Source organism: Chiloscyllium punctatum, chromosome 5 (assembly GCF_047496795.1).
Source record: "Chiloscyllium punctatum isolate Juve2018m chromosome 5, sChiPun1.3, whole genome shotgun sequence".
NCBI lineage: Eukaryota > Metazoa > Chordata > Chondrichthyes > Orectolobiformes > Hemiscylliidae > Chiloscyllium > Chiloscyllium punctatum.
The window spans coordinates 106,162,546-106,190,059 of NC_092743.1; the positions used below are offsets into that span (position 1 = coordinate 106,162,546).

The 27,514-nt window shown below is 39.6% G+C and overlaps 1 protein-coding gene across 3 annotated transcripts in view; it reads right to left on the reverse strand.

Annotated features, from left to right (window-relative positions):
* Positions 1-5,655: 5,655 nt before the first annotated feature.
* The window catches only part of emc2 (ER membrane protein complex subunit 2), a 123,305-nt gene continuing 101,446 nt past the window's right edge, over positions 5,656-27,514 (reverse strand). For 2 of the 3 annotated variants that reach the window (XM_072570987.1, XM_072570988.1), the window contains exon 11: positions 5,656-6,027. In XM_072570987.1, the coding sequence (XP_072427088.1) occupies positions 5,941-6,027 (87 nt within the window). In that variant the 3' untranslated portion in view covers positions 5,656-5,940. Of the gene's footprint in view, positions 6,028-18,218; positions 18,293-27,514 lie in introns of all 3 variants that reach the window. The other variant, XM_072570990.1, reaches the window with a different exon arrangement.

Here is a 27,514-nt window from a genome sequence, read left to right on the forward strand (position 1 = left end):
GTTCTCAATGATCAAAAGCCTTCTGTGCACTCTGCGTACTGTCTCACTGCCATACCAACATGCGCACACAGCGCCTCCCCCTTAGACTTGAACTATTCTTTCTCCAGACCCTCAGCTGTTAGTCACTTAACATGCCCACCTCATACTCATCCTCAGTGATCCAGAAATCAGACATGTCAAACAGATTTGTCACATCTTTGACTCAAATCAAAAAGACTGCACAGTAAATGAAAAGTAATCATATTTTTAAATGCATTTGTGACTTTTCTCTTAGGTTTTCACCTGTTTGAAGATTAATCTTAAAACTTTGGGCAGACTCCAGGTCACTCCTGCAGAATTGGCAACCCTATGTTTTATTAGAAAAAAAATCCGTTGCCTACAATATGTACTTTATTAAAGCATAGAGCAGCTAAACAGCTTTCATACTTTAGGTATGAAGTCAAATGGCCTGGCCTATTAACATGAATGTTTCTCCCTTCAATATTAATTCAATCACTTTGGCAAGCACAGGTCATTTATTCCAGATGTGTTCGAACCTTGACTTCCACTGGTGCTGTGGTGGATTCATTTCCCCTATATACCCATTCACCTCATCATCTACACACCTACACAATACCACAGAAGCAGATGTAAACTTCCTCACAGATTGCAACAATTAATCTGCATATGTGTAAGTCAAAGTCCTGCTGAAAATCCATATAAAATGCATTTTTAGAAACAAAATCAACGTCACGTCTCTATTCTCTTTCAAATGAGTGATAAAACTGGCACATTGCATGCAAGTACACTAAGTTAGAGACTATAACATATTGTTACTGTAATAATGCTGCATGCCTGGTGCATCTGAGGAAGTGTGTAAAGGAGTAATTGATAATCGTCTCAATAAATTATAGGATGTATAACATTAAACAGCTCACTTAAAACTTGCTTTTTGAAGCAAAAATTATGATTTTTATCTTTGATTAGCAAATCTTTTATGAGTTTTGCAATAATTTAAGCTTTCATTTAACTGCCTACAATATTTGGGGAGGTCTGGAGGGATTAAATTCTCAAGTCAACTCAAATCCCCTTGCCATCTGCTGATGTGTGTGTCACAACAAGCTGGCAACACAGTCGTCACTTAACATTACTAATTTCTGTTAAGTTCTGTTAAATTTCACCTTAAACACTCTACTTGGAGAAGAATCAGAGCTTCTCTGGCCTCTCCACATAACTGATGTTCCTCATCCTCAGTATAGTCACAAAAAAATCTCCTTTTTTGCTTATTTCAAACTTTGATGTGACACCTTTTCAAAGGTGCAATTGCATTAAGATTTTCTAAGTGCTCTACTTTAACATCCCTAATAACAGATTCAAGCATTTCGCCTCCAACAATTGTCTGGATAACTGGCCTGTAAGTTTCAGGCTTTCTGGAGGAAATTTAATAGAGGCTGTCAAGCTAACAATAGGTTTAGGGAAGGAAGATAAAGAAGCATTCCGTCCATTAGCTGAGTAGACAAGGGGGCAGAGATTCAGGTTTATGGGCACCAGAAATGCAGAGGAATTTGAGGAAGAACTTCTTTTACACAACCTGCGTTAATATTCTGGATTTGCCTGGGAGAAGGGTACAAGAGGAGAAAATCAGTTATTTCAAAAGGAAATTGGATGGGCACTTGAGGGAAATAAACATTCAGAGCCACAGAGAACCAGAATGGACTTAAGAGCTGAAAGATCTTCCCTTCGTGCTGTAAAACTCTATTTATGGCTCTCTAGTTATGTTCTCCTCCACTTTCTTTACTTGTTAAATTTTTTTAGTAAACCTGGGCAATTCATTCTGAATGTGAGCCCAGTGCACTGTAGCATGTTGCTTAATCAAGCACACATCGAGTGCTGAAATTCTGAAAAAAAGCCCATTAAAACATACTCAAATCCCAGCACTCCATTAGCAACAAGTTGAAAGATGTATCCATTCCGTCATCTCTCCCATTTTGCAATAATCTGTTATCACAGCATATTCAAAATTAGATGGATGCTGGATATCGAAAATAAAAACAGAGCACGCTGGATAAACTGAGGGGTCTGACAGCAAATGTGGAGACAGAAAGAGTTAACATTTCAAATCCGAAATACCCTGAAAAACATTTTAACATTAGTTTATACGGGTTAGATTATTGTCAAAGGATGTCTAACTTTAATACATCAGTTTTGAAACTTACTCAGAATACAGAAGAGTGTTATCGCTCCTAATTACCTTGAACTTACAGATAATTGTTTCCCAATTCTGAGTAAATCATGTACTCACTGAAGCTGAACCACAGGCATTCTTCTAAATCGGATTCCCACTTTTTGCTCATTGCATTGGCTCGTCATCAGAGTCTCAGAACTAAGCCTTCTCAAAAGGGTCTGCGTACCTGGATCACACCCTACCTCATATGAATGAAACAACTTTCAGTGTTCAGGTGTCATAATCGGGAATCCACAGGACACCAACACAGCTGATTCAGTGATACACACCTAGTGAACAGAGAATATACATTGCATGGAGATTTTCACAACACAATGTATAAAGCACTCTGCCATTCCCTATATCAGTAACTAAGGTGACTAAATTCTGAAAGTACTGAGGAAGGATGCTAGATTTAGACTGTATGCTATATTTGTGTGTTGTCAATGCATTTCAACAAAGGTGGACAATCATATTTATAAATAGGTGCTCAAGATGCCTCAAACATTTTAAATCTGGCCTTAGTACCAAGTATTTTTGTTGTGTAGGATCAGTCCAAATGAAAAGGAGGCTCTCCAAGATGGTGTAGTGTCTTCATTGGGGATGTTACTGCTCCAATCGAAAACGGTCTTTCATAATTTACTTACTGGAATTTTGTTAACTCTTCAATATTGTCTTGACCAGCCTTCCATCTTCAAAGATCCATAAATGTAAACTCAACCAAAACTCTGCTACCCATGTCCTGCCATCCAGTCCCATTCATTGACACCATAATTTAAAAATTCTCCACCATCTACCCAAATCCCACTCATGGCTTTGCCCTTTCCCGACCTTTGTAACCTCTTCCTAAGGGTAGTATCCTTGGCCCCACCAACTTCAGCTGCTTCATCGATCACTACCTCTTTGAACATCTCCAATCCCTTGATTGCATTATTGATGGCTGGGCCTGAAGTTCTGGAACTCCCTCAACATTGACACTCCTTGAAACCGATTTTATTGCTTAAGCTTTTATTACCTGTTGTAATGTCAGTTTTCTATGTCCAGTTACATTCCTGTGAATTGGACCCTTAACAGCTGTGTGTATGAAACAGCTGCAGAGTAAGCCACATTTCAACTTCTGCTGCAGCCCCATCATCTATTCTCAGTGTAAAAGAGCTGATGATAAAAGCCTGGAAACAACAATCCATGCATACACAGTTTGTGACTCTACGCACATACTTAATTTAACTGGCACAAGTTGTGTTGGGTGGCGACATGACCTGTATAGCCCACCCTCATTGCTACTAGCCTACATGAATAGGCAGTGTATTGTAACATTGCATCATGCCTAGTTAGCACTGCATCATTACAAAAGTTTAAATTATTTCAAAGAATTCGGGTGTCTTTGGTAAGAACACCATTGATTGCCCATCCTTATTGCCCTTGGAAAGGTGCTGGTGAATCACCTTCCTGAACCACTGCAGATCAGTTGGTACAGACACACACACAATGCTATTGGCAGGCTTCTAGATTTTGACCCAGTGACAGTGAAGGAATAGTGATGTAGTTATAATTCAGAGTGATGTGCGGCTTGAAAAGAAATTGTTGTTTCAAAGCTTTGCCCCCTTTCTCTTTCTAGACGGTAGAGTTTGAAGGTTTTGAAGTGTCTGTCAAGTGTTTTGGTGTGGTTTCTGTCATGAATCTTGGAGAAAGTACACATTGCTGCTGCTCTTTGCCAACAGTGAAGGAAGAGAAAGAGTGAAAGTTTAAGTTGGTGGATGGTGTGCAGATCAAGCAGGCTGCTTTGTTGCAAATGGAACAGAACATTATTCTATCACCAGTGAACATCCCTACTTCTGACATCATGATGGGAAGTGATTGATTAAGCAGCTGAAGTTGGTGGGGCCAAGGACACTACCCTTAGGAAGTCCTCTTATACTGATGAGCTGGAGTTGAGATGAATGATCTCCAACAATCACAACTATCTTCTCTTCGTGCTAGGTATAACTTCAACCAGTGGAGTGCATGATGACAGATGGCGAAAGAGAGAGATCAGAGCAGAGGGTCTAAAAAAGCAGGTCAATTAATAGCAGATATCCGAAAAGCTCAAATTTTAATTCAAATAGGACAGCTTCATACTGATATTCTGGATTTTGAAATTTGTCATTTAAAAGTTCGGTACACTTTATATTGGTCAACAGTTACATCATTGTAAAAAATGTTAGAAACAGATATAGTTCATTGCACGTTCTCAATGTGTCTGTCTTCAGCATCAGCAAAACATAATTTTCTCATTTTTCTTCTTACAACTGGGAAACCGATCAATAAGCTTTCTTTTTTAATGACTGGCGTATCCAAGAGTAAATAATATTGGCAGCTTTTAAAATCAGCATGCAGTAGATGGCGCTGCTACATAGCTCCATTGCTTTGTACTCTATTCTCTGTGCCGGTTTGAACACAGTAGATTAGTTTAGTGGAGGCAAATAGTTTCAATTCTTCAAAATGCACTGAAACCTAGTGAAATAATCTCCACATTTCTAACAGACAATTTAAGTATTCCTTTAATCTTATTTGCTTATAGCACAGACTGTGCCAAAATACTTTTCAAACCCTGGTGACCTCTCTGGAGGAACAAGGGAATTTAACATTATTTCAACACCATTTTCTTCATCCTAATGTTTTTAAAAGTGTGAAGTATCACAAGATAAGTGAATGGCAATAGTCCAGAGAAGCCCCATGGACATTTACTTCTGCAATGCAGCCAGATGTTTGAAATTTTACCACAGTACATATCACTAAATGAGAGGCAGGAAATCACATACCTCACACTGCTCTGAACCTTAGCCACAACCTGACCATGTTCCACAACTGCTTTTATGTAACGGCAGATATTGCCAATGTGGGCACAGATCTCAGATTAAGCACAAGCAATCTTGCTGATCAATATGTCCCACTGCAAGTTTTTGTTACAAAGTTACAATTGCAACAGATCAGACTTAGAGTCATTGCCCACGTGTGAAAATAGGTACAATAAGCAAAGGCTTATTACAGAACTCTTGCAAAATCCAGAAACTTCACAAACTGTAAATTTGCAACAGCATCATTATTGGAGTGTATTAGGATTTATGCTCAAGCCAATGTGAAAGTTAAAGAAAGGTCTTTTATCAAGCAGTGATCAGACAATTAAACATTGGGGTCTTAATATGCACAACAAGCGGCATTGATGACCTTGTTACAGAAACTGGGCTGGTGTGGGTGACATATGATATACTCCAGTGAGGTACACATCACCAACTCTTAATGAATGTGGCCTCAGTTTAGACAACTAGACTAACTGGATAGGACAATATTGGCGTGGCGTATTGTTTATATTTTAGGTAAGGGGGTAACATAATCATTGTATCTTTTATCACAAAGGTATCTAAACACTGTATAAGGAAGGTTTGCAAGTCAGAGATCATGGAGTTCACTAGTGATTGGTAAAACACTTACTTTATTAGTGAAAATGCTTTTCCATAGAATTATAAATATTTAATAACTCCAACATTACAAGCTATCAACCGGTCTCTAATTGAACATTGGTTAATTGCCCCTGATGTGAAGTAGCAGTCACATTGGCAGTCAATCTCTGAATTAAGTTCACAAAAAGTTTGCAGCTGTGCCAGCACTGAAGAGGACAGAGGTGTGCTGAAGCCAGATCCCAAGAGTGCACGAAGTTGCAGGGTTGAATGCGACAGATCCACACAAACGCAATGGCTTCACGACTGTGTGATCTGCAATGCTTCTAGCATATCTTCCACAACCTTTAGCGAGTACTTGGTCTCCTTTCTGCTGCGACCTGCAAGCTGAAATTGAGAGGAGGAAGAGTTAGATATAGCTGTAGCCAGTGCATTGCTTTGGTTTATGACATTGAGCCATTAAGCATTAGAATCACTCAACTTTGACTGCTGAAATGACTTCTAATGCAGCTTTCAAAAGACAATTAAACTACGGAGACTTTACTTGAATCCAAGAGACTTGACATCTTTTCAATACAACGCTTTTCCCACAAACTTCAATGTAAATGTGTCCTCACTTTGTACTCAAAATTATAAGCAACTGGTTTCTATCCACGTGAGGAAGGAGATATTTAATTGAGATTTGGTGGGAGGAATGGAAAAGGTTCATGTTAATTCCTAAAATGTTCGAGTATTCTGATAATATGGTGAAGAGGAACTCTTTGACACTTCTGATGGCAATCATCCAATAATTTGCACTCACTCTAGCTGGGTTTCACTGCCCTACTGCACAGAAGCAGAAACGAAGGATAAAGGAAAAGGCTATGAGCTCAGTAAAGCTCATCACTTTGTCTGAAGCACTTGCCATCCATCAATGTGTCATCAAATTTAATTCCAAATTGTATTCGAATGTTAAGTAACCATGGACCACAGGAGTGGATTTTTAATTAAATTTCAAAAGTTTCACTGCTCTTTGGACGGATGAAGTGAGACTATGAAGCACTTCGATTACACTCCTGCTGTCTAAATTGGTCACTGGGTTTAAACACTGTTCAGATAGCTGTGCCCAAAATCACAAGCATTCGAATATCCAGGCTCACTCAACATTCTCAAGCTTGGGAGAGCACTGGAGAGGCAGTAACAGAGTGAGAGAAGACTGTAGCTGATTTAGACAGCAAGTTTGCTCTGCCATCAGTTTGAAAAAAATAATCTTGGCTGCATTCCTAAACTTAATCCATTGCTATTAAATGTCTGTGTTGACATAGACATTTGACATTTTGTGATATGATTTCTTTTCTTTTTTTTCCAGAGAGAAAGGTGGACTGAGCAGTTTTTAAAAAGCTCTCAATAATGTGATTTAATAGAAAACTCAAATTATATTAAAACAAAATTCACAGCTAAGGAAAAACTTCCAGAACAGGTGTTACTTTTTCTTGCATTTACATTCAGCATCTAAAATATGCATAATTACAACTGACTTACCACAAACTCATGAGGTGCAGAAAAAAACGAAGAATATTAAAAATGTTTTTCGGTTCACAGAAGCTAGTATTTTCTGCATATGTCCCATTCTAAATGTTTATTTAGGTAACACTTACAAAAAAAACATTTTCCATCAATTGTTTCTTTTTCTTCACATTTCATTTTCAAAGATTCATTCGCATCCAGGAAACCTGTCATGCGCATCTGGTCTGAGCCTGAGACCAAAGTCCCATACTAACAAGTTTGATTCTTAACTACCCTCTGAAATTTCATGCAAGCCATTTGGTTGTATCAAACTGCTAGCATCTTCTTCCTGACCTCTCCGCCCCCACCCCCACTCCGGCCTATCACCCTCACCTTGACCTCTTTCCACCTATCGCATTTCCAAAGCCCCTCCCCCAAGTCCCTCCTCCCTACCTTTTATCTTAGCCTGCTGGACACACTTTCCTCATTCCTGAAGAAGGGCTCATGCCCGAAACGTCGATTCTCCTGCTTCTTGGATGCTGCCTGACCTGCTGCGCTTTTCCAGCAACACATTTTCAGCTGCTAGCATCAGTAGTTCAAGGAGAAGGTGTGTGACAAATACCAGAACAGGCAGTGGTATCAATATCACAGCAATGAATGAGAATGCAGTAAATACTTTTACAAAAAATTACTCTTCTGCAGCTGTTAAAGAGATTGAAAACAAGTGTGAAAACCATCCAGGGCATTTAAGGAAGGAATGTTTAATGCTGTGGCATAATGATAACAACTAGTGCTAAAGGTGATATTACTGGCTTTCACTGTGGCTCAATCAGGAAAACTCCTTTCCAAGAGTATCTGGTAGGATGAGCAATTAAAATTTTCACTCCACACAATTTTCTGCATTAAAAGGGCATCAGGCATTTCATGCTGACATCTGCCCACGACTTGCACCCCCACCCTTAAATTCAATGGAACTCTTTCTTCACATGGAAACTATTATTCAAACAAAAAAAATCACAACCCACAAAGATTCAATACTCTTTTCCTTATTTAACAAGGGAGAGGAAACATGGAGACAAATTCTGAAAGAATGTCAGAGACCTAAAACATGAGGTCTGCCAAGCTTCAGATTATCTCTGGCTTTTTATAATTTATTTGATATTTTCAAAATCAGCAATACTTTATCTTCTGTAAATAAGGTTTCCACTGGCAGCCAGTGGTGGTAATCAGAGGATATAGATTTATGGCAGCTGGCAAAAGATCTAAAAGGGAGGTGAGGAGAATTTTTTTTCCACTTACTGAGTTATGAGAAGGTACTGGAAGGAGATGCAATCATATATATTTGAAATGGAATGAGAAAAATATCTGTAAAGAAATGTTTTGCAGGACAATGGAGAAAGACACATGAAATGGGGCTAATGGCACAAAGCCAACACAAGAACAAATGGGTTGAATGGTGTTGGAGAAGAATGATGATAATATTTTTTTCCAAGACAGAGCATTACTTCTTGTGCTAAAAAGGCAAGTGTTCAATAATTTCTCTGGCACTTAAAATTGAATGATGGAATTAAATCCTGCAGCACATTTTATCAATCATTTTACATAATGAAGTACGTTAGCCATTATTTTACTTCCTTACAACTATGAGAAGTATCCCCTGTGTACTTAAACCTTGATGCAACTGAAATAAAGATCTGATAAAATACAATTCTACCTGCAGGTTACAATACTAAGCCCTCCTACCAGAGACATATATGACTTTAGACACTTATTAAAGTTAGGAAAATTACATCATAAAGCATTTCACAATTTACAAGACCTCTTATACCACCTCAATTTGCAAACAGAAACAGTGAGTTCCTCTATTCTTGAAGAAGTCTGAAATTTAACTAATTTAGAATTTAGAAGAGTGCATCATAATTTATGAGTTCAGTAGAATATTATAAGCACGTGGGCAAGATGAAGCAACTTATTAAGGGCACCTGAATCCCAATATCCATATCTTAACAATCAAGTTCCACATCTGTATGCAATTTACTTCAAGTTTTAGTTGGGAACTGTGGCTCAGTTGAAAGCACTCTTGCTACTGAGTGAGAGAAAGCTGACAGTCTGACCCCGACTCTACAGACTTGAGCCTAAAAAAATCCACACTGATGCTCAAATGCAGCATTGCTAGAGGTGCATTTTCTCAGAAGAGATGCTAAGCCCTGCCTGCACCCTCAGGTACATGGAAAAGATTCCAAAGAATCATTTCAAAGGAGAATAGGGAGCTTTCTCAGGGGTGCTGGGGCCAAAAGTTATCCCTGAATCAAAACCTATCCCTGAACCAAAACCTAAAAACAGATTATTTGGACATTATCCATTGGTGTTTTTGTAAACTGACAACTGCATTTCCTGCAATAATATTGACTACGCTTCAAAAAGCACTTCATTGACTATGAAATGTAAAACAGGATCTGCCTGTTAAAAACTGGCAATTCTGTAACTGTACACACTCCTTACAAGCATTACAGGCAGTTACTATTTTAATTGCAGATACAGGTTTATAATAAAATTAGAAAAAATAGCGAAGAAGACACAAAAAAGAAACCAAATTCCAGTTGCTTGACTTAGCACAATTACTCTCCACCTCTCACCCTGCTCCACCTGAACATTACTTTATATCTTCAACTCCCTGCAACACACACATGTAAACTTCAGAGTTTTATGCAAAAAGTAAGCAGATTTTTGTAACATAGTATGCACCTTGATCATCTGGCTCACATTCCTCTTTGTTCATGAATCTTCCACATTAGACATTCACCAGTTGTTGAATGAGCACTGGCTGTTTTATGATAGGTAAATCCCACAGTCACAGCATCAGCCCATGGAGGGCTGAATTCAACAGGGCAAGAAGGCAACATTTATGTGTATTCCTGACATCATTCCATCTGATGTATCAAATCTTCTCCATCTAAATCTCCATTTAATGAGCAATTCCTTACAAGGATTTTACAGACAAGGGTGAATTAATTTATAGCTTCAGTAGCATAGGCCAAGTAGGACCAAACAAAAGAACAAAGCTACATGAAACTGGGCTGGCACATCATTCAAGGCGACCTTTTCCTCACTGAGGACTAAACCTAAAGTACTAAAGCAAGGAAGAGCTGCTCCTTAGAGAAAAAGAAATTACCTTACATTTTTAAAGCATCTTTAACAATTTCAGGTCATCCCAGCAAGCTTTATACCCAAAGAAATACTTTTGAAGTGTAGTCACTGTTGTAATATAAATGCACCAACCAAACTTCACAAAACAAGATTGTGACAACGACCAGATAATCTATCTTAGTGATGTAGCTGGAGGGACAAATATTGGTCAAGTCCTCGTCCTGGCATTTAATGTCAAGTGTTGAGGCTGAATCAACGGGTTCACTGTAATATAAACCCAGCCACCTTTCCATGCTGGGGAACAGAAAGACTGAATATTTTTGGTGCACTGTGCCCCAAATTAATCGTAACACGGGTCTGGCAATCCAAAGGTGATTAAGATCATAAGATACAGGAGTAGAAGTAAGGCCATTCAGCCCATCGAGTCCACTCCATCTCCCCCATCTCATTTAATTCCTTGCGAGATTAAACTCACAAGCTAGCCAGTGAAAGTCCCATCCTGGATCAGCGATAAACAGCCAGAACATCTGGTCCAAGCAAGAAGGTATGTCAACATTGCTGTCAACAAAGGCAGTTAACCAAGCTGTGGTTCAAGAAACATTCCTACCTGTGCCTCACACGCTAGACTTGTAAAGACTGAATAAGACCAGCAATTTTGAAATAAAACATGCAAATCCTCTGAAATTGCCAGTATCAATTAGCGAATGCAGAAGCTGAAGGGAAGCATAAAACAGCAAAAAGAAAGCAAGCTGGGGTGAGGGGGGTGCGGAATGGGGAAGAAGGTTTGTATCATTATGTGGAAACACTACAGAACATGGACTTTTTTGCCCCCTCTAACTGAAAACAATTTGCAAAGAGAAACATTAGTGACATATGATGCTATACAAATTTCAGCGTGAAATTCAGTGCTAGCAGATCCAACTGTACAGTCTTTGTGTGTCTGTATGAGAGTGCACCTGTATCGTGGCAGCCTTTGGTTCAATTAAGTTTAATGCATAAAGTTAGGACTGTGATGGAATCCTCACCACTTGTCCGAATGAGTACAAACCCAACATCACTAAAGAAGTAGGACTAACAAATTAAACTGCATTTCAATGCAAAAGGCCTAAAGGGAAGGCAGATGAACTTAGGGTATGGATTAGAAACATGGGGCTGGGATATCATAGCAATTACAGAAACATGGCTCAGAGATAGACATGACTGGCAGCTCAATATTCCAGGATACAACTGCTACAGGAAGAATAGAAAGTCGGGAGGGTGCAAGGCAGGACAGGGAATGGCGTTTTTGAGAAGGGATAGCATTGTAGCTGTACTTGGAAAGGTATTCCAAGAAATACATCCAGGGAAGTTAATTGGGTGGAACTGAGAAATAAGAAAGGGATAATTAATTTATTCGGATTGTATTATATACCCACTAATAGTCAGCAGGAAATTGAGAAACAACTTTGTAAGGCAATCCCAGTTATCTGGAAAAATAATAGGGTGGTTACAGTAGGGGATTTTAACTTTCCAAACATAGGCTGTGCCTGCCATAGTGTTAAGGGTTTAGATGGAGAGGAATTTCTTAAGAGTGTACAAGAAAATTTTCTGATGCAGTATGTAGATGTATCTACTAGAGAAGGTGCAAAACTTGATCTACTCTTGGGAAATAAGGCAGGGCAAGTGACTGAGGTGTCACTGGGGGAGCACTTTGGGACCAGCAACCATAATTCTATTAGTTTTAAAATATTGATGGAAGAGGATAGACCAGATCTAAAAGTTGGAATTCTAAATTGGAGGAAGCCAATTTTGACGGTATTAGGCAAGAACTTTCAAAAGTTCATTGGGGCAGATGTTTGCAGGTAAAGGGATGGCTGGAAAATGGGAAGCCTTCAGAAATGAGATAGCAAGAGTCCAGAGACAGCATATTCTTGATAGGGTGAAAAGAAAGGCTGATATGTGTAGGGAATGCTGGATGACTGGAGAAATTGAGGTGTTGGTTAAGAAAAAGAAGGAAACATATGTCAGGTACAGAAGAGCAGAGATCGAGTGAATCCTTGGAAGAGTATAAAGGTAGTAGGAGTACACTTAAGAGGGAAATCAGGAGGGCAAAAAGGGGACATGAGATAGCTTTGGCAAATAGAGTTAAGGAGAATCCAAAGGGATTCTATAAATACATTAAAGTCAAAAAGGTAGCTAGGGAGAGAATAGGGCCTCTCAAAGATCAGCAAGGCAGCCCATGTGTGGATCCGCAGGAGATGGGGAAGAATCTAAACAAATATTTTGCATCAGTGTTTACTGTGGAGGAGACAGAAGATATAGAATGTGAGGAAATAGATGGTGACATCTTGGAAAATGTCCACATTACCGAGGTGGTGGTACTGGATGTCTCAAAATACATAAAAGTGGGTAAAACCCCAGGACCTGATCAGGTGTACCCTGATGAGGATTGATGAGGTCAGAGCGGTGGACATGATCTATATGGACTTCAGTAGGGTGTTCGACAAGGTTCCTCATGGTAGACTAGTTAGCAAGGTTAAATCTCATGGAAGTCAAAGAGTGTGGTGTTGGAAAAGCACAGCCAGTCAGGCAGCATTCAAGGAGCTGGAGAGTTGATGTTTTGGGCATAAGCTCTTCATCAGGAATATGCCCGAAACTTCGACTCTCCTGCTCCTCGGATGCTGCCTGGCCAGCTGTACTTTTCCAGTACCACATTCTTCGACTCTGATCTCCAGCACCTGCAGTCCTCACCTTCTCCTAAATCTCATGGAATACAGGAACTAGCCATTTGGTGACAGAACTGGCTCGAAGGTAGAAGACAAAGGGTAGTGGTGGAGGGCTGCCTTTCAGACTGGAGGCCAGTGACCAGTGGATCAGTGCTGTGTCCACTGCATTCTTATATAAATGTTTTGTGTGTAAACCTAGGAGGCATAGTTAGCAAGTTTGCACATTACACCAAAACTGGTAGTGCAGTGGACAGCAAAGAAGTTACCTCAGAGTACAATGGGATCTTGAGCAGATGGGCTAATGGGCTGAAGAATGGTAGATGGAATTTAATTTAGATAAATGTGAGGTGCTGCATTTTGCAAAGGCCAATCAGAGCAGGACTTTTATACTTAATGGTAAGGTTCTGGGGAGTGTTGTGAACAAAGAGACATTGGAGTGCAGGTTAATAGTTCTTTGAAAGTGGAATTGAGGCAGGTAGGATAGTGAAGAAGGCATTTGGTATGTTTCCTTTATTGGTCAGAGCATTGAGTGTAGGAGTCAGGAGGTCATGTTGTAGCTGTATTGGACATTGGTTAGGCCACTTCTGAAATATTATGCGCAATTCTGGTCTCCTTTCTATTGGAAGGATGTTGTGAAACTTGAAAGGGTTCAGAAAAGATTTCCAAGGATGTTGCCAGGGTTGGAGGATTTGAGCTATAGGGAGAGGTTGAATAGGTTGGGGCTGTTTTCCCTGGAGTGTCAGAGGCTGAGGGGTGACCCATATAGAGGTTTATGAAGTCATGAGGGGCATGGATGAGGCAAGGCCTTTTTCTTGGGGTGGGGAATCCAGAACTAGAGGTCTACGTTTAGCGTGAGATGGGATAAATTTAAAAGGGACCTAAGGGGCAACTTTTTCATGCAGAGGGTGGTGCATGTATGAAATGAGCTGCCACAGGAAGTGGTGGAGGCTGGTACAATTACAACAGTTAATACCAATCCAGATACCTATATGAATGGAAAAGGTTTAACAGGGGTATGGGCCAAGTGCTGGCAAATGGGACTAGAATAGGTTAGAATATCTGATCAGCATGGATGAGTTGGACCAAAGGGTCTTTTTCTGTGTTGTACATCTTTATGATCTATAACACTCAAGGAGCTTGACATGATCCAGGTCAAAGCAAACCGTTTGACTGGCACCATGTCAACTACCTTCAACATTCACTCCCTCCACTACTGCCAACAGCAATAGTGTGGTCCATATACAAGGATACTGTTGTAATTCACAAAGGTTCCTTCAACAGTGATTTGAAACCCACAACTTCCATCATCGAAAAGGGAAAGGACAGCATGTGCATGGGAACATTCCCACTTGCATGTTTCCCTTCTAGTTACACCTCATCCTGGCTTGGAAATATATAACTGTTTCTTCAATGTCACTGGGTCACGTCCTGGAACTCCGTTCCTAATTATTGTGGGTCTCCCTACACTCCAAGGACTGCAGCAGTTAAAGAAGGCAGCTCACCACCACCTTCTTGAGGGCAACTAGGGATGGGCAATAAATGCTGACACCCACATCTCAAACAATTTTTAAAGAAAATATGGCATTGAATCTCAGTAATGGTGACTGACGAATATCACTGATGGTTGTGAAAACTCATCTGATCCACTCAGTGAACTTCAGGGAAGGAGTTTGCCACCCTCACTGAAACAATCAATGGAAGCATCACAATTAAGAGTTGAAGTTCGCTTTCTTGGAGAAATCTCATTTAAACCTTCACTTCCTGGGTCCTGAGCTGACACTCGACTACAATGTTGAAGGGACAGCTGCACAGTTAAAAATGTGGTCTTTCAGTAAATTGGTGCTGTCAGCTTTCACATATTGGTGGAAAACATTCCATAGCATTATATCAGGGTAAAATGGAAAGGTCCTCTCTAACCAAATGTTTATTTGAACACCCAAAAGACAACTAGTTGATGATTGTCATATTGCTGTTTGTGGATGCTTGCTTTGTACAAGTTGACTGCTGTGTTATTGACATTACAAAGATGGCACATTTCAAAAACAGCTACATTTCTTGTAAAACACTTCAGCCATTTTGAGATGGATGATGCATCCCTGTGTGTTATTTCAAAGGAATCAGCGATCTATCTGATCTGCATGATATAGATAGTGCACTTACCATAATGCCCTAAATAGTGTACGCACTTTCTCAGCTGTTTTTAAAAACTAGTTTTGGCAGTAATAACAAAACTTACTTCCCCTCTTTAAAGTTTATGTCTTGCTTTTTGTGTCATTTCCAGGATGAAATAGTGGATAACTGGTTAGGGATTGTCTTTGGATCAACGTCAGTTGATATTTGCAAATACAAGGCAATACAGACAAGTACCCAGTATCTGCTGGGTTCAAAGGTCATTCAGCTCAGCTGGCTGGACGGCTGATTTGCGATGCAGAGTGATGTCAATAGCATGGGCCCAAATCCCGCAACAGCTGAGGTTACCATCAACCTTGCCAACCTCTCCCTTTGCCTAACACATGGTGGCCCTCAGGTTCAAACATCACCCAATGTTCTGCACTTCTCAATAAAACCAGAACTGATACAGTTCAAGACATGAGTGTGTGTTTAAATAACAGATGATCACTTCCAAATCCATAGCCCAATTGGAATCATTCTCATTTAGCTTAATTAAAGTAGGCTATATGACAGAAGCAGCACTTTGCTAGTTAACTACTTATTTTTATGGACTAAATATGCATAGTCTATTTCCTGAATAAGCAGTGCCAATTTTTAATACCAGTTTCGAGTGAGAGCAAAGTCATGCCTCTCTTCAATCCTAATCAGATTAACAAAAACGTAATGAGTTCTCTTTCAAAAACATTCAAGTAAACATTCTAAGACTATTCAAATCATGGCTCCTTAACTACCATCTTATTATGCTTTCTGTAATTGTTTCCTTCCCTTCACAAGAAAGACTTGATCATTTTTTTTTTTGAAAACGAGTAATCCAATTCCTATTAGCTGAATACGGATACATTGGATAAGAAAGGTTTTTGAAATTCCGTATGGTATTATTGGCATGCTTTGAAATCAATTTCTGTAGCTGTGCTCTTCTGCAGTCAGTTTAAAACTATCATTTCCTGACTTGATTAATGTGACAGTACCATGGAGGTATTTTTCAGTAATGGCCCATGTGGGTACACAAATACCAGCTGTTGGCCTGCAGCTGAACTCTCAGTTCAGCTCTGACTCTTGATCCACCCAGGCCTCTGTTCCTCCCCCCCCGCCCCCCCTCACCTCCCAGCCCCCACTGACAAATGCCTGAATATCTTCTAAGTGTACACCTCCCTGGAATAGTGATGATAATCACCAGGTAGCAATGGCACTGATGTTCTAATGACCAAATCCTGCAAAGGAGGTAACCCTTTGTCACAATCAATCAATCAGCACGCCCTGTCCAGCAGTGTATTTCAGCCAAAGACGATGGTGGTGGTTTCAAAGAAATGGAACATTAGGGTGAGCCTAAAGGGCAAAGAAAGATGTCCTTTAATTTCCATTTGCCGATGGGTGTAGGCACCTTTCACACACTCAGTTCCCACAACTGGTGAGAGTGATAAAAGCTTTCAAGTGGGGTTAGAAGCAGTCGAGGAGGTTGCTTGTTACTTCCTTTCCCTGGCTGATTAAAAAAAAAGTTACATTTGTGTTCGAGGAGAACAGAAGCTCTTTCTTCACTAGCCTCCCATTCCTGTGCAAGCCAAAACAATCCTAATCAGATGCCAGGGGAGTCCCAGTCCCTCAAGGAACAGCTTTGATGCAGAGTGCATTTTAACTTGGCTGCAGATGTCAGCTCTTGGGAACCCAGAGATAACAATCAGGCAAACTAGAACATAACTAGAATTGCTGACTTACAAAACCAGCATTAGAAGTGAAAAGAACTGCAATGAAACAGAAATTGCATGGCGAGTAACGCAATGTCAGATTTTTTAACATTATGTAAGGCAGCTAACTTTCAGAACGATCATTAATTCATTGAATACTAAATGAACTTGAACAATATTTTGTATGATCGGGAGATTAAATGATATTCAACATCCAAATACCGCAACAAAATTCTAACTTAGAGAAGGATGTCCTTGAATCAAGTTTAATTGAAGACCTGAAGTTTAATATTGAGAAATATAATTTAGCAGCATTAGACAAACAGGCAAAGCAGCAGATCCAAACTGTAAGCCATTCCATAGAATGGTGCATGATGACTGTGTGATGCCCTTAATGCTAAACAGATGGCTATAATAATTTATCCCTTTACAACCAGGCATATCCATCCAGAATGCAGCTCAATTCTGCCAAGTTCTCTGAAATAAACAGTTTGTCTTTGGTTAAATTAGGTTCTTAAACCTAAAGGTTGCAGAGTTACTGATAATAAATACTGTTAGCAATTTTGCCATGGGATGGAAGCCACATTATGCCATTTGTAATCTCCAGTGTTTGGAACAATGCAGCTGAGTGAAATACATGGACAGCTTCTGAACTTGAAGCATTAATGTCACCTTCCATACAGGGAATAAAGTACACACTCACCAACCAACAGGCAGCAGATAGCAACATATGCCAACCATGAGGCAACAATTAAACATATTTAGTATAGCCTGGAACTTAAAGGGATCAGAGAAGTAACCACATGCCATTCTGCCCATGTTGGAACCCACTCCTTCCACCAACCCACAAAGGAGCAAAAAGGACTAGTCAGGATTGCCAGAGGGTTGTACATCTGCCAGGGTTCAGACCCGATATGAAGCTCGGCAAGCAGATAGTCCGAACACTGTTTGTCTTGTCTCCTTAAGTTGTCTTTGGCAATTTGGTTCCTGCCACAGACCTCGGGGGGCAGGAAACTAGTGGTGATATCATTGAGAATGACTTTTTATTGCAATTGGTACCATTCTGTCACTTTACTGTGTAGCTGTTTCCTTTTTTAAAATAAGGTATGTTATAAATTTCAACAAAGACCAGAACATTCCAAAGCATTTTAAATACTTTTCAAGGGTTAGTCACTATTTTAATATAGGAAAAACAAACAAACCAATTTACAATCAACAAGCTCCCACAACAAACACTCTGATAATGATCAAATATTTTTTATGATGGCGGTTGAGAAATAAACACTGCCCAAGAACAACTACAGGACAGCTCTCCCGCTTTTTTGAGTAGTAACGCCATGAGATGATAACCTGTGGGGGGAGTTGGGAACTTCATTTTAATACTTACTCTGAAAATATTCCTTCAGGATTGCACTCCAACGCCACTCAGAGTTGTATACTTGAAAGTTTGGAGGGGACCTTCTGATACAAACACACACCAAATCAGAAAGACAGTTTCAATACTTGTAAATGGAGGTGATGATGGAAAGGAACACAACAAAGCAATGAACAAAGTTTGTATTGAAAGAAACAAAGTTTCCAGATGGAGTTAATCATATCTGCAACAGCCAGAATAAGAGCGTCCAGTCAGGAAGGTGAAGGTTACCCTATTACAATGATATAGAAAATACACCAGTGAAATTTCCCTTTTTTTGCCTGAGTCACCTTCTGACCAATTAAACCCAATACACTGAGTACAAGTTTTTCACTGTAACTGAATGACACTACAGCTACAAAGAGCAGGTGGATCACGGAAGTGAGAACCTCAGGACCTGAATCCCAGGCCATCCAATGTGGTTATTTAACAAGAAAATTGTGGTTGCCATTTAAGCTGCTTCAAAGGGACTTATCAATAATGACTGCTAATACCATAGCAGCAATTAGTTTTATGTTGTTGCTCATAAAAACACAATCAATATTTCTTGAGTTCTAGCTAACAAGAATGCAGGGTGACCTTGTTGAACTTGTGACAACTCCATCTAACATTAGAAGATGTTTTCTGACTATGTAGTTGTGTGTTCAAGTAGAATATAAACCTACAGTTGTAGTTAGTGATCTGTCCCATCAAACTGCCAATTGGCAATGAAAGGTGAGCAAACCATCAACCCAACAGATTCATTAATACTAGATAACAGTTAAAATAAATATGAGATTGAATATATGCATGTAGTTTAAATATTGTGACAAATAACTTGCAACGTAAAAAAAGAACAGAAATGATCATATATGGTTGACTTCAGTGCTGAATAAACTAGGTTTAACACGATTGTATTGATTCCAAACTATCAAACCAATTTTCACTGACGATCATATTTTTATTATAGCACACTGCAGGTTGCATTGTGATAAATTATTGGTGAAAGATCCTCTGAAGTAAATAATAAATAGCAGCATTATCACTAGCACAATGGCATGAAACATATTTAACTATGTCTTACATTTTAAGCTATTCATAACACCCTCAGCTGAAAACACATCAAAATAACTGATTGTCAAACCACACAAAAACAGAAGACAATGCAAAATGACTGCAAGTTTTAAGTAGATGGCAGTGCTCCCACTGGCAATGTATATATATTTCTTTAACGCTTATGGGGAAGCTATTGAAAAGATTTCCAAACTGAATATTGGGGCATTTTACTACATTAAAGATATGAGAAAGACACATACGCTGCTGTTGAAAACTTTCAATAAACAATTTCACATCAGTATATCTCAACAATACACATAAAGAATTATGAAGATTTCTGTACTTGACAGAAGTGATTATGAAGAAAGCTACACCAGAAGCCTGCATTCAGTGTCTAAGGCATACTACATGTTCACTGAACAATGAAATATTTGAATTCAAAGATAACCCAGAGCGTGCAAAGTAATAATTTGAGTGATTATTACAATGATTATGAAGGAAACCCATTGTTGCTACATTGGATAAAATACAAGGTTATGGAATAATTTAATTGATTAAAATCCAAGCTTTTAAAAACAAAAACATAGCAAGATTTTTTAGCCATCAACTAAAGGCTTGTCTCTCCAGTGGGATTTAAGACTTGAAATCAAATATTGTTCTGCAAGCAAGTTGCAAATATAATTTCAGTGCTCTGATATGACCTTTATAACAATCAGATTTTATTTGAAGATACTCCTTTGAAACATCATGACTGAATTATCAACATCCAATAACAAGACTGCTCATGGACAGGGAGGCATTCACCCTGCCCTTTCCTCTTTTACTTGAGATTAGGATTTGTAATTCAGCATTCACCCAAACCAATTCAGCTCACCAAAGTCTGAATCTTTCTGCAGGGGTTTATAGAAACAAGGAACTTAAAAATAGATTAGATTTGATTAGTAGTCATTTGATAGTACAAAACTTGACTATTATTCATAAAGTAGAAAATGCGAGGAAATACGTCTTCTGTACCTAATTGCATTGTGTGGACTTGCAACTTGCCAAAACTAACATTTAAACACTTGGAATTCCAATGCCGATTACATTTGATCTTACCTCGGAACAAGAATGAGGGGGTCAAATCTAACCCCAATTAGAGTACTAGATGCGGATCTGGGCACTACACCTTAAGGAGGACATTTTGGCCTTGGAAGGAATAGAATGTAGATTTATAATGATTCACCTGAAGTTTAGGGGCTAAACTGAGGATAAATTACACAAATTAGCTATGTTTTCTGTGGAGTTTAGAAAGTTAAGGGATGGTCTGATTGAAGTCTTCAAGGTATTAAGAGAAAAGACAGGGTAGATAACCTATTTCCACTGGTTTGGGACTCTAGAACTAGGACTCTAGAACAATTGGAGCCAGATCATTCAGGAGACAATCACTGAATCGTTACACTACAGAAGCAGGCTATTCAGCCTATTGATTCCACACCGACCCTCCAAAGAGCAGCCCACGCAGACCCAACCCCCGACATTAACCATTTCCCATGGCTAATCTACCCAGCCTGCACTTCCCTGGACATTATGGGCAATTCATCATGACCAATCCACCGTACCTGCAATCCACAGACCTTTGGACTGTGGCAGGAAACTGGAGCACCCGGCAGAAACCCACGCAGACACAGGGAGAATGTGCAACCTCCCCATAGTCAGTTGCCCGAGGCTGGAATCAAATCAGAGATCCTGATGCTGTGAGTGAGGCAGCAGTACTAACCACTGACCCCTCCATGCCGCCCCAAAGTTAGGAAACTGCTCTTGAAACAATGGCAGATGATCAGTTATTAATTTTAATTCGAAGACAGTTTTATTTTGTTAAGCAAAGGTATTAAGGGATATGAGTCAAAGGCAATTATGTGGAGTTTGGCCCCCAGATCAGTCATGATCTCATTGACTGGTGGAACAGGCTCAATGGTCCACTCCTATTCACATGTTTGGCGCAAGGTTTTCAATAAATTATTCAAATTAGCTCAAGGGTGACTGAGCAGAAATGTCAGTGAGAAGAATCAATCAGAGAAGGTTGTTGAAATGTTTTTGGCTCCTTGCACTGAGGAAAAAGTTGATCTGTGAGCAGTAGGGTTCTGCTCAGAGCAGATACAGAGCTGAACTGTGATAGAGATTAGATGCTGGAATTTAGCCTTTACAAGTCCAGTGAGACGCAGCCTCAGCAGTTGGCCAGTCCAGCAGACAAGTCCACCTATCAGGCTGTGTGCAAGAGAACAGGGAAATTCAAAATCAGAACCAGCTTGAAGTTATAGCTGTTTGGTAAAAAGCTGAAATGATGCTGGTAATTGGGCTCTTACTTGCAGCCTTAGGAATCCAGAGAAATGCCTTCTTGGGAGAGAGATTAAGCTATCAGTATGTGAGCAGGTGTTTCTGAGTATACTCAGAGTCTAGATTTTAGAAAATTAAACCTTGATACCCCCTGCAAAACAGGCGATGTTTAGCGAGATTTGGTAGCTCACAACATCACTAACATCTGGATGGGTTACTGAGTAATCGGGGATCTGTCATGACCGCGTCTGCTATTTGATGTGCTCTGTGGTGAGAGCCCACATGATTTGCTAAATCATATTTCCCTCATGTGAATTCTGAACATGAAGAGCATATGTTAAGAGCGTAAGTGCTTGCTCTCTCTGTGCATGAGTGTGTATGAGAGAGAGAGAGAGAGAGAGAGAGAGAGTGTGAGTGAATGAATGTGAAAGAGTGAGCGAGTGGAAGAGAGACAGAAGCTATTGTTTTAACACGGTAAGGAGTATTCATTTTGCAAAACCATGGAATCTTGAGTCATTATTCGCTCTTCTACCTGAAATTTCAAATGCTTCATTTCTCTTGATTTTTTTTTCATGGGATTTGGACATGACTGGTGAGGCTAGAATTTGTTTCAGATCCCTAACTGCCATTGAACTGACTAGCTTAAAGGCTAGTTCAGAGGAAAGTTCGGAGTCAATCACAATGTGAATCTGGAGGTCACAGGTAGACAAGACTGGGTAACGATAGCAGATTTCCATCTTAAAGAACATCAGCAAACCAGGCTGGCTTTTACAACCATTACTGAAGCTAGCTTTCAACTTCAGATTTATTATCAGAATTTAAGTTCTTTCAGCTTCAATAATAGGATTTGAACACACGACCACAGTACATTAATCTGGGTGCCTGGTTTACTATTTCAGGGACATTAATGTGATGCCATCTCTTTCCAAACATTAAACAAAAGCACTGCGGATCCCTATCCAGATCACAACATAAATTTGATGGTTTCATCAGGAATTGTCACAAATACAAAAAGCTGTGATGGCACATCTTTTTCTTTTAACCATACTCAGGTTTGATAGCTGTCTAGACAGCAACTGAAAGAAGAGTTATATTTCTGACATTGCTTGAATTCTGAACACCCATTGAGCTTGTGGCCTGCCATAAAGTCCCAAAAGGTTCACCCAACTGCCAGCATTTAATCTGTGTAAAACACATGAAATCCTAGATGCACAGCAAGTCTTTTTAGCTTCTAAAAGAGATGAGGGTTTTAAGAGAATTGACAACCTGAAATGCTCTCTTCTGGTCTTGAACTAAATCCATCTGCGTTTGATTTCCATTTTTCCTTCCAGCATTTATTATAAGATCCATTTTAATTGATTAGTTTTAATATGCCCTCATAGTTTAGGTACATCCTTATGATTGAAATATACTGCAGTTTGCTAACGGGAAAACACAACTTTTTTCATAACTTAACGTTCAAAAGGGAGTTAGATGAATATTGGACAAAGCACATGCACTTCATATCACTGCTGAACATTTGAAGAGTCTACGTAAAAATTCATTCGCTGTTCAAAAGATACCCCTCTACTACCCTCAAGCTCATGATAATTATTTGTTATGTTTTAGCAAATACTTGACAGATTGTTTACCCACATTTTGAATGCTGTCTTATGTTGAAGAGAAACCTGAAGAAACAAATCCTGTCAGCCTTTTCTCAAAAGAGAACTACTCTCAGATGGTTCTTGCCAATTTATAGTCACGCTAAATATTTGATTTCCAGTCCCTGGCCAAGTCCACTGATCACAGCCAAGCAAGTGATGGATGCTCAATAATTGGCATGCCAGGAGTAGGGATGTCAAAGCATCATGGCAAAAACTGTGACGTTCCTAGCAAACTCCTGCTACAATTTGACAGGCAGATCAGGAAAGGCTAGAACCAGAAAGTAGTATACAGCATTTTGAGATATTTAAAAATCCCAAAACATGGGATAAACAATCACAAGTTTAGACAGTGCTTGTGGAAAATGGAGGGGGCAGACTAACATTTCAGGTCAATGGTCCTTTGTCAGAAGCAAATGGTTATCAAACTCAAATGTTAACTCAGTTATCTTTAACTCTTCAAGAGAGGAGAAAGCCAGTCACAATTATCTAACTTCCATGGTTGGATGGTCCATCAGCTTCACAGTTCATATTAGGAGTTGCTGCTTGGGCAAGGTAATGGAGCAGTATATGCTGGCACGGACAGAACAATCTCAAGGAGAGGAAAACAGAATTTCACAGTATCTACACCACAGAAACCAGGCATTTGGTCCAACTGGCCAATACTAGCTTATACTCTAGACACTCTATATCTCACTATGACAGTATAACCTTTGATTTCATTCTACTTCATGTATTGATCGAGTTTCTCCTTAAATGCATCTAAAATAATTTCATCAACCACTTCATATTATCACAGACTTCTCAATCTCACTACTCGCAGGGTAAAGCAGTTTCTCCTGAAGTCATTCTTCAGTATATTGGTTATTATGTTAGAAACATGGCCTGTAGTTTTGGTGTCAGACCACACATTGAAACATCAACTGTACATCTACCCTATCAAAGCCTACCATGCCTTTCCTAATAACTCAAAGAAATCAGGTACAACTATGTCTGGACAGGAAACAATTGCAACACCTGTGAAATGATATACACATACTAATATTCCCCCTCCGCCATTAAATCCAACCATTGCATGTATGATATATATTGTAAAACACCACCATAATTCAGGGTGGAGAAAGTTCTTCAATCTAATGGTGGAGTTTAACTACTTATCTATCAGCAGTGTTCCTGGCAGTGGAGCATGATTGTTGTGCAGCTCATGGACCACTGATCTTGTGTCTCTCAGTCACTACCCTAAATCTCAGCTCTCCAGTTTCTTGGGCATAACAGTTTCTCATGAGTTGCGCAGTTATGTGCTATTAGTTAACAAGATATTAAAAATGTAGTTAACTTCCCAACCATTGAGTCATGACATTCTGTTGAAAACTATTTATTTCGGATGAGCTAGATCGTCAAATCCTCTTTGATAATATCACAGTCTCCCACATAACTGAAAGCATACTGTGCAGCAAAGTTAATTTCATATTTGAATTGATGCCAACATCTGAAAACACTGGAAAGGATCTGAAAGCAGGGAAAGGAAGAAAAGAATAATACTAGTTATATTACAAAACCTAACGTGCTACAGAGTGACGCCTCTCAAAGGCATTGATAAATCCTCAGTGATCAGTATTTGGCTCCTTCCAACCCATTTGATGTTGGCCTTCATCACAATCATCTAAAAGTACATCAGGCTCCAATCTCATCATTTGTCTTGACTGCTCAAATGCTTTTGTGATGATACACTGCATGTCAAGAGATTCAATCCATCATGAGCTGCAATTTCCACCTATTAAATATTGGGAGGATTAAAGCCAGTGCCTTTGACCTAAGTGATGAATTCCGTCGCATTACCACCGATTCCAACCCAGCAATCCACCCATCGCTAACACTGGAAGAACCAGACTATTCTCAACTTGAATGTCTTATTTAACTCACAAGTGAGATTTGAATCCCATATCTTTGCCATTGCCAGACTGCCTCATCCCATTTTTCCAGAATAACCCTCCTGTCATCTTAACCCACACCTTACCTCAGCTCATCTGCTGGTAAAAGCACAAGAACAGGAAGGGGCCAGGCTAACACTCCACAGAAGAGGGAGAGAGAAAACATTCTTACATCTGAGCGTGGGGTGGGAAGGAGTGTGCAGGCTGGCCACCAGTCACCAATGAGGAGTTACTCAGCAATTCAACAAAAAAGCTCTTAAATTTGCTCACATGGTCTTCCTGTTGCAGCAGCAACACACCGTCCTTGCCATGTTCCCAACACAGTGCCATTCATCAATTTTTTTTTACTATTTATTTACAGATAAAAATAACAATCTGCTCCTAACTATGAACACGTGACATAAAGATTAACTTAAGCTCTGGAAACTACAAAGAACTGGGCCACATTTCTTAGGAGCCAAGCGGATAACCCACAAGTAAAATCACACAAATTCTCTCAATAACACGAGTATTTGATTTTAGATTTTCAGCTATTATTTTTGACGTGAAGAAATTCTTGATATGGGCTGGAAACTCAAGTTCATAAATTTCAAAGGTTTATCAATGTTCCCACAAAATTGCTAGGGGGAATATGGTTTGCTTGGTTTTCCAACAGTCTGGAAGGTCACACACAGGTTGAACACCCTGCTCCATAGCTGTGCAAATAGTTTCATGTTACTGCATATTTTTTTAAAAACTGACCATGTGAAAAAAATAATTTTTAATGGGGACACTTGGCTTTCCACACTATATGGGTTTAGATGGATATGGGTCAACTTCTGGCAAATGGATCGAGATCAGTTTTGGATATCTAATCAGCGCAGACGAGTTGATCCGAAGGGTCTTTCTCCACGTTGTGTAACACTATGAGTCTATATATTTCCTAACATTCTTCAAAACAAAACAATGCTAACAATACAGAAATGTATGACTTCTTCAACTAAATAGTTGCTCACCAGGTCATCCTGAAAACACCAGTAGCAGTAAAACAAGATCTGATCTGTCTACATCTAAGACCCTTTTGAAAACTATCACAATCCTGTGAGTTGTTACCTGTAGCATATCTTCATTCTTCATGAAACTCTTGATTTACAGTCATAAGCATGGATGCAATTTACCATAACATCAGTAATAATGAAGTTGATAGAACAGACAAGTTTACAGTGAGTTCAACTGGATGCAACTACACAACGACTGACACAGATTTTGCAGCACTTAACGCACCATGTGTATTTTAAATGGTCTATCTTGATTCATACAATTACCTGGAAAATACAAAAATTTTTACGTTCTTTAAAGTAGAATGTGGATGAAGCAAATTGATGATGGAAGTTGCCAACACATCCATACAAAAGGTAAAACATTTGCAGCAATCTTCAGCCAGAGCCAGTGGATGATCCAGCTCATTCCTCCAAGTGGTCTCCAGCATTACTGCCGCCAGTATTCAGCTAAGTCAATTCACGCCACCTGATATGAAGAAACGGTCAAAGGCACTGGATATTACAAAGATTACAGACCCTGACAACATTCAGCAATAGTACCGAAGACTTGTGCTCCAAAACTTGCCATTGCCCTTGTCAAACTCTTCCAGTTGATGCAACACTGGCATCTACCTGATTGCGTGGATATTTGCCCAGCTTTGACCATTACGCAAAAAGCAAGACAAATCCAAACTGGTCAATTACCACCCCATCAGTCTACTCTCGGTCATCAATAATGTGATGGAAGGTATTATCAACAGTGTTATCAAACAGCATCTACTCGGTGATGCCCAGTCTGGGTTCTGCCAGCGTCTCTCAGCACCCGACCTCATCACAGCCTTGATCAAAATGGATAATAGAGGTGAACTCCAGAGGTGAGATGGAAGTGATAACCCTTGACATCAAGGCTGTATTTGACCAAATGTGGCAACAAGGAGCCCTAGAAAAACTAGGATCAATGTGTAGCAGGGGCAAACCCCTGAACGGCTGGAGTTACACCTGGCACGTTGGAAGATGGTTGTGGTTGTTGGAGATCAGTTATCTCAGCTCCAGGATATCTCTGTACGAGTTCCTCAGTGCAGTATCTGAGGCCCAACCATCTCTAACAGCTTCATCAATGACCTTCCGTCCATTATATCGTTGGAAATGGGGTTGTCTGCCGATGATTGCACAATGTTCAGCACCATTCGTGACTCCTCAGAGATTGAAACAGTCCATGTTCAAATGCAGCAAAACTTGGACAATGTCCAGACTCAGATGACATATGGCAAGTAACATTTGCACCACACAATGCCAGGCAATGACTATCTCCAATAGGAGACAGTCTA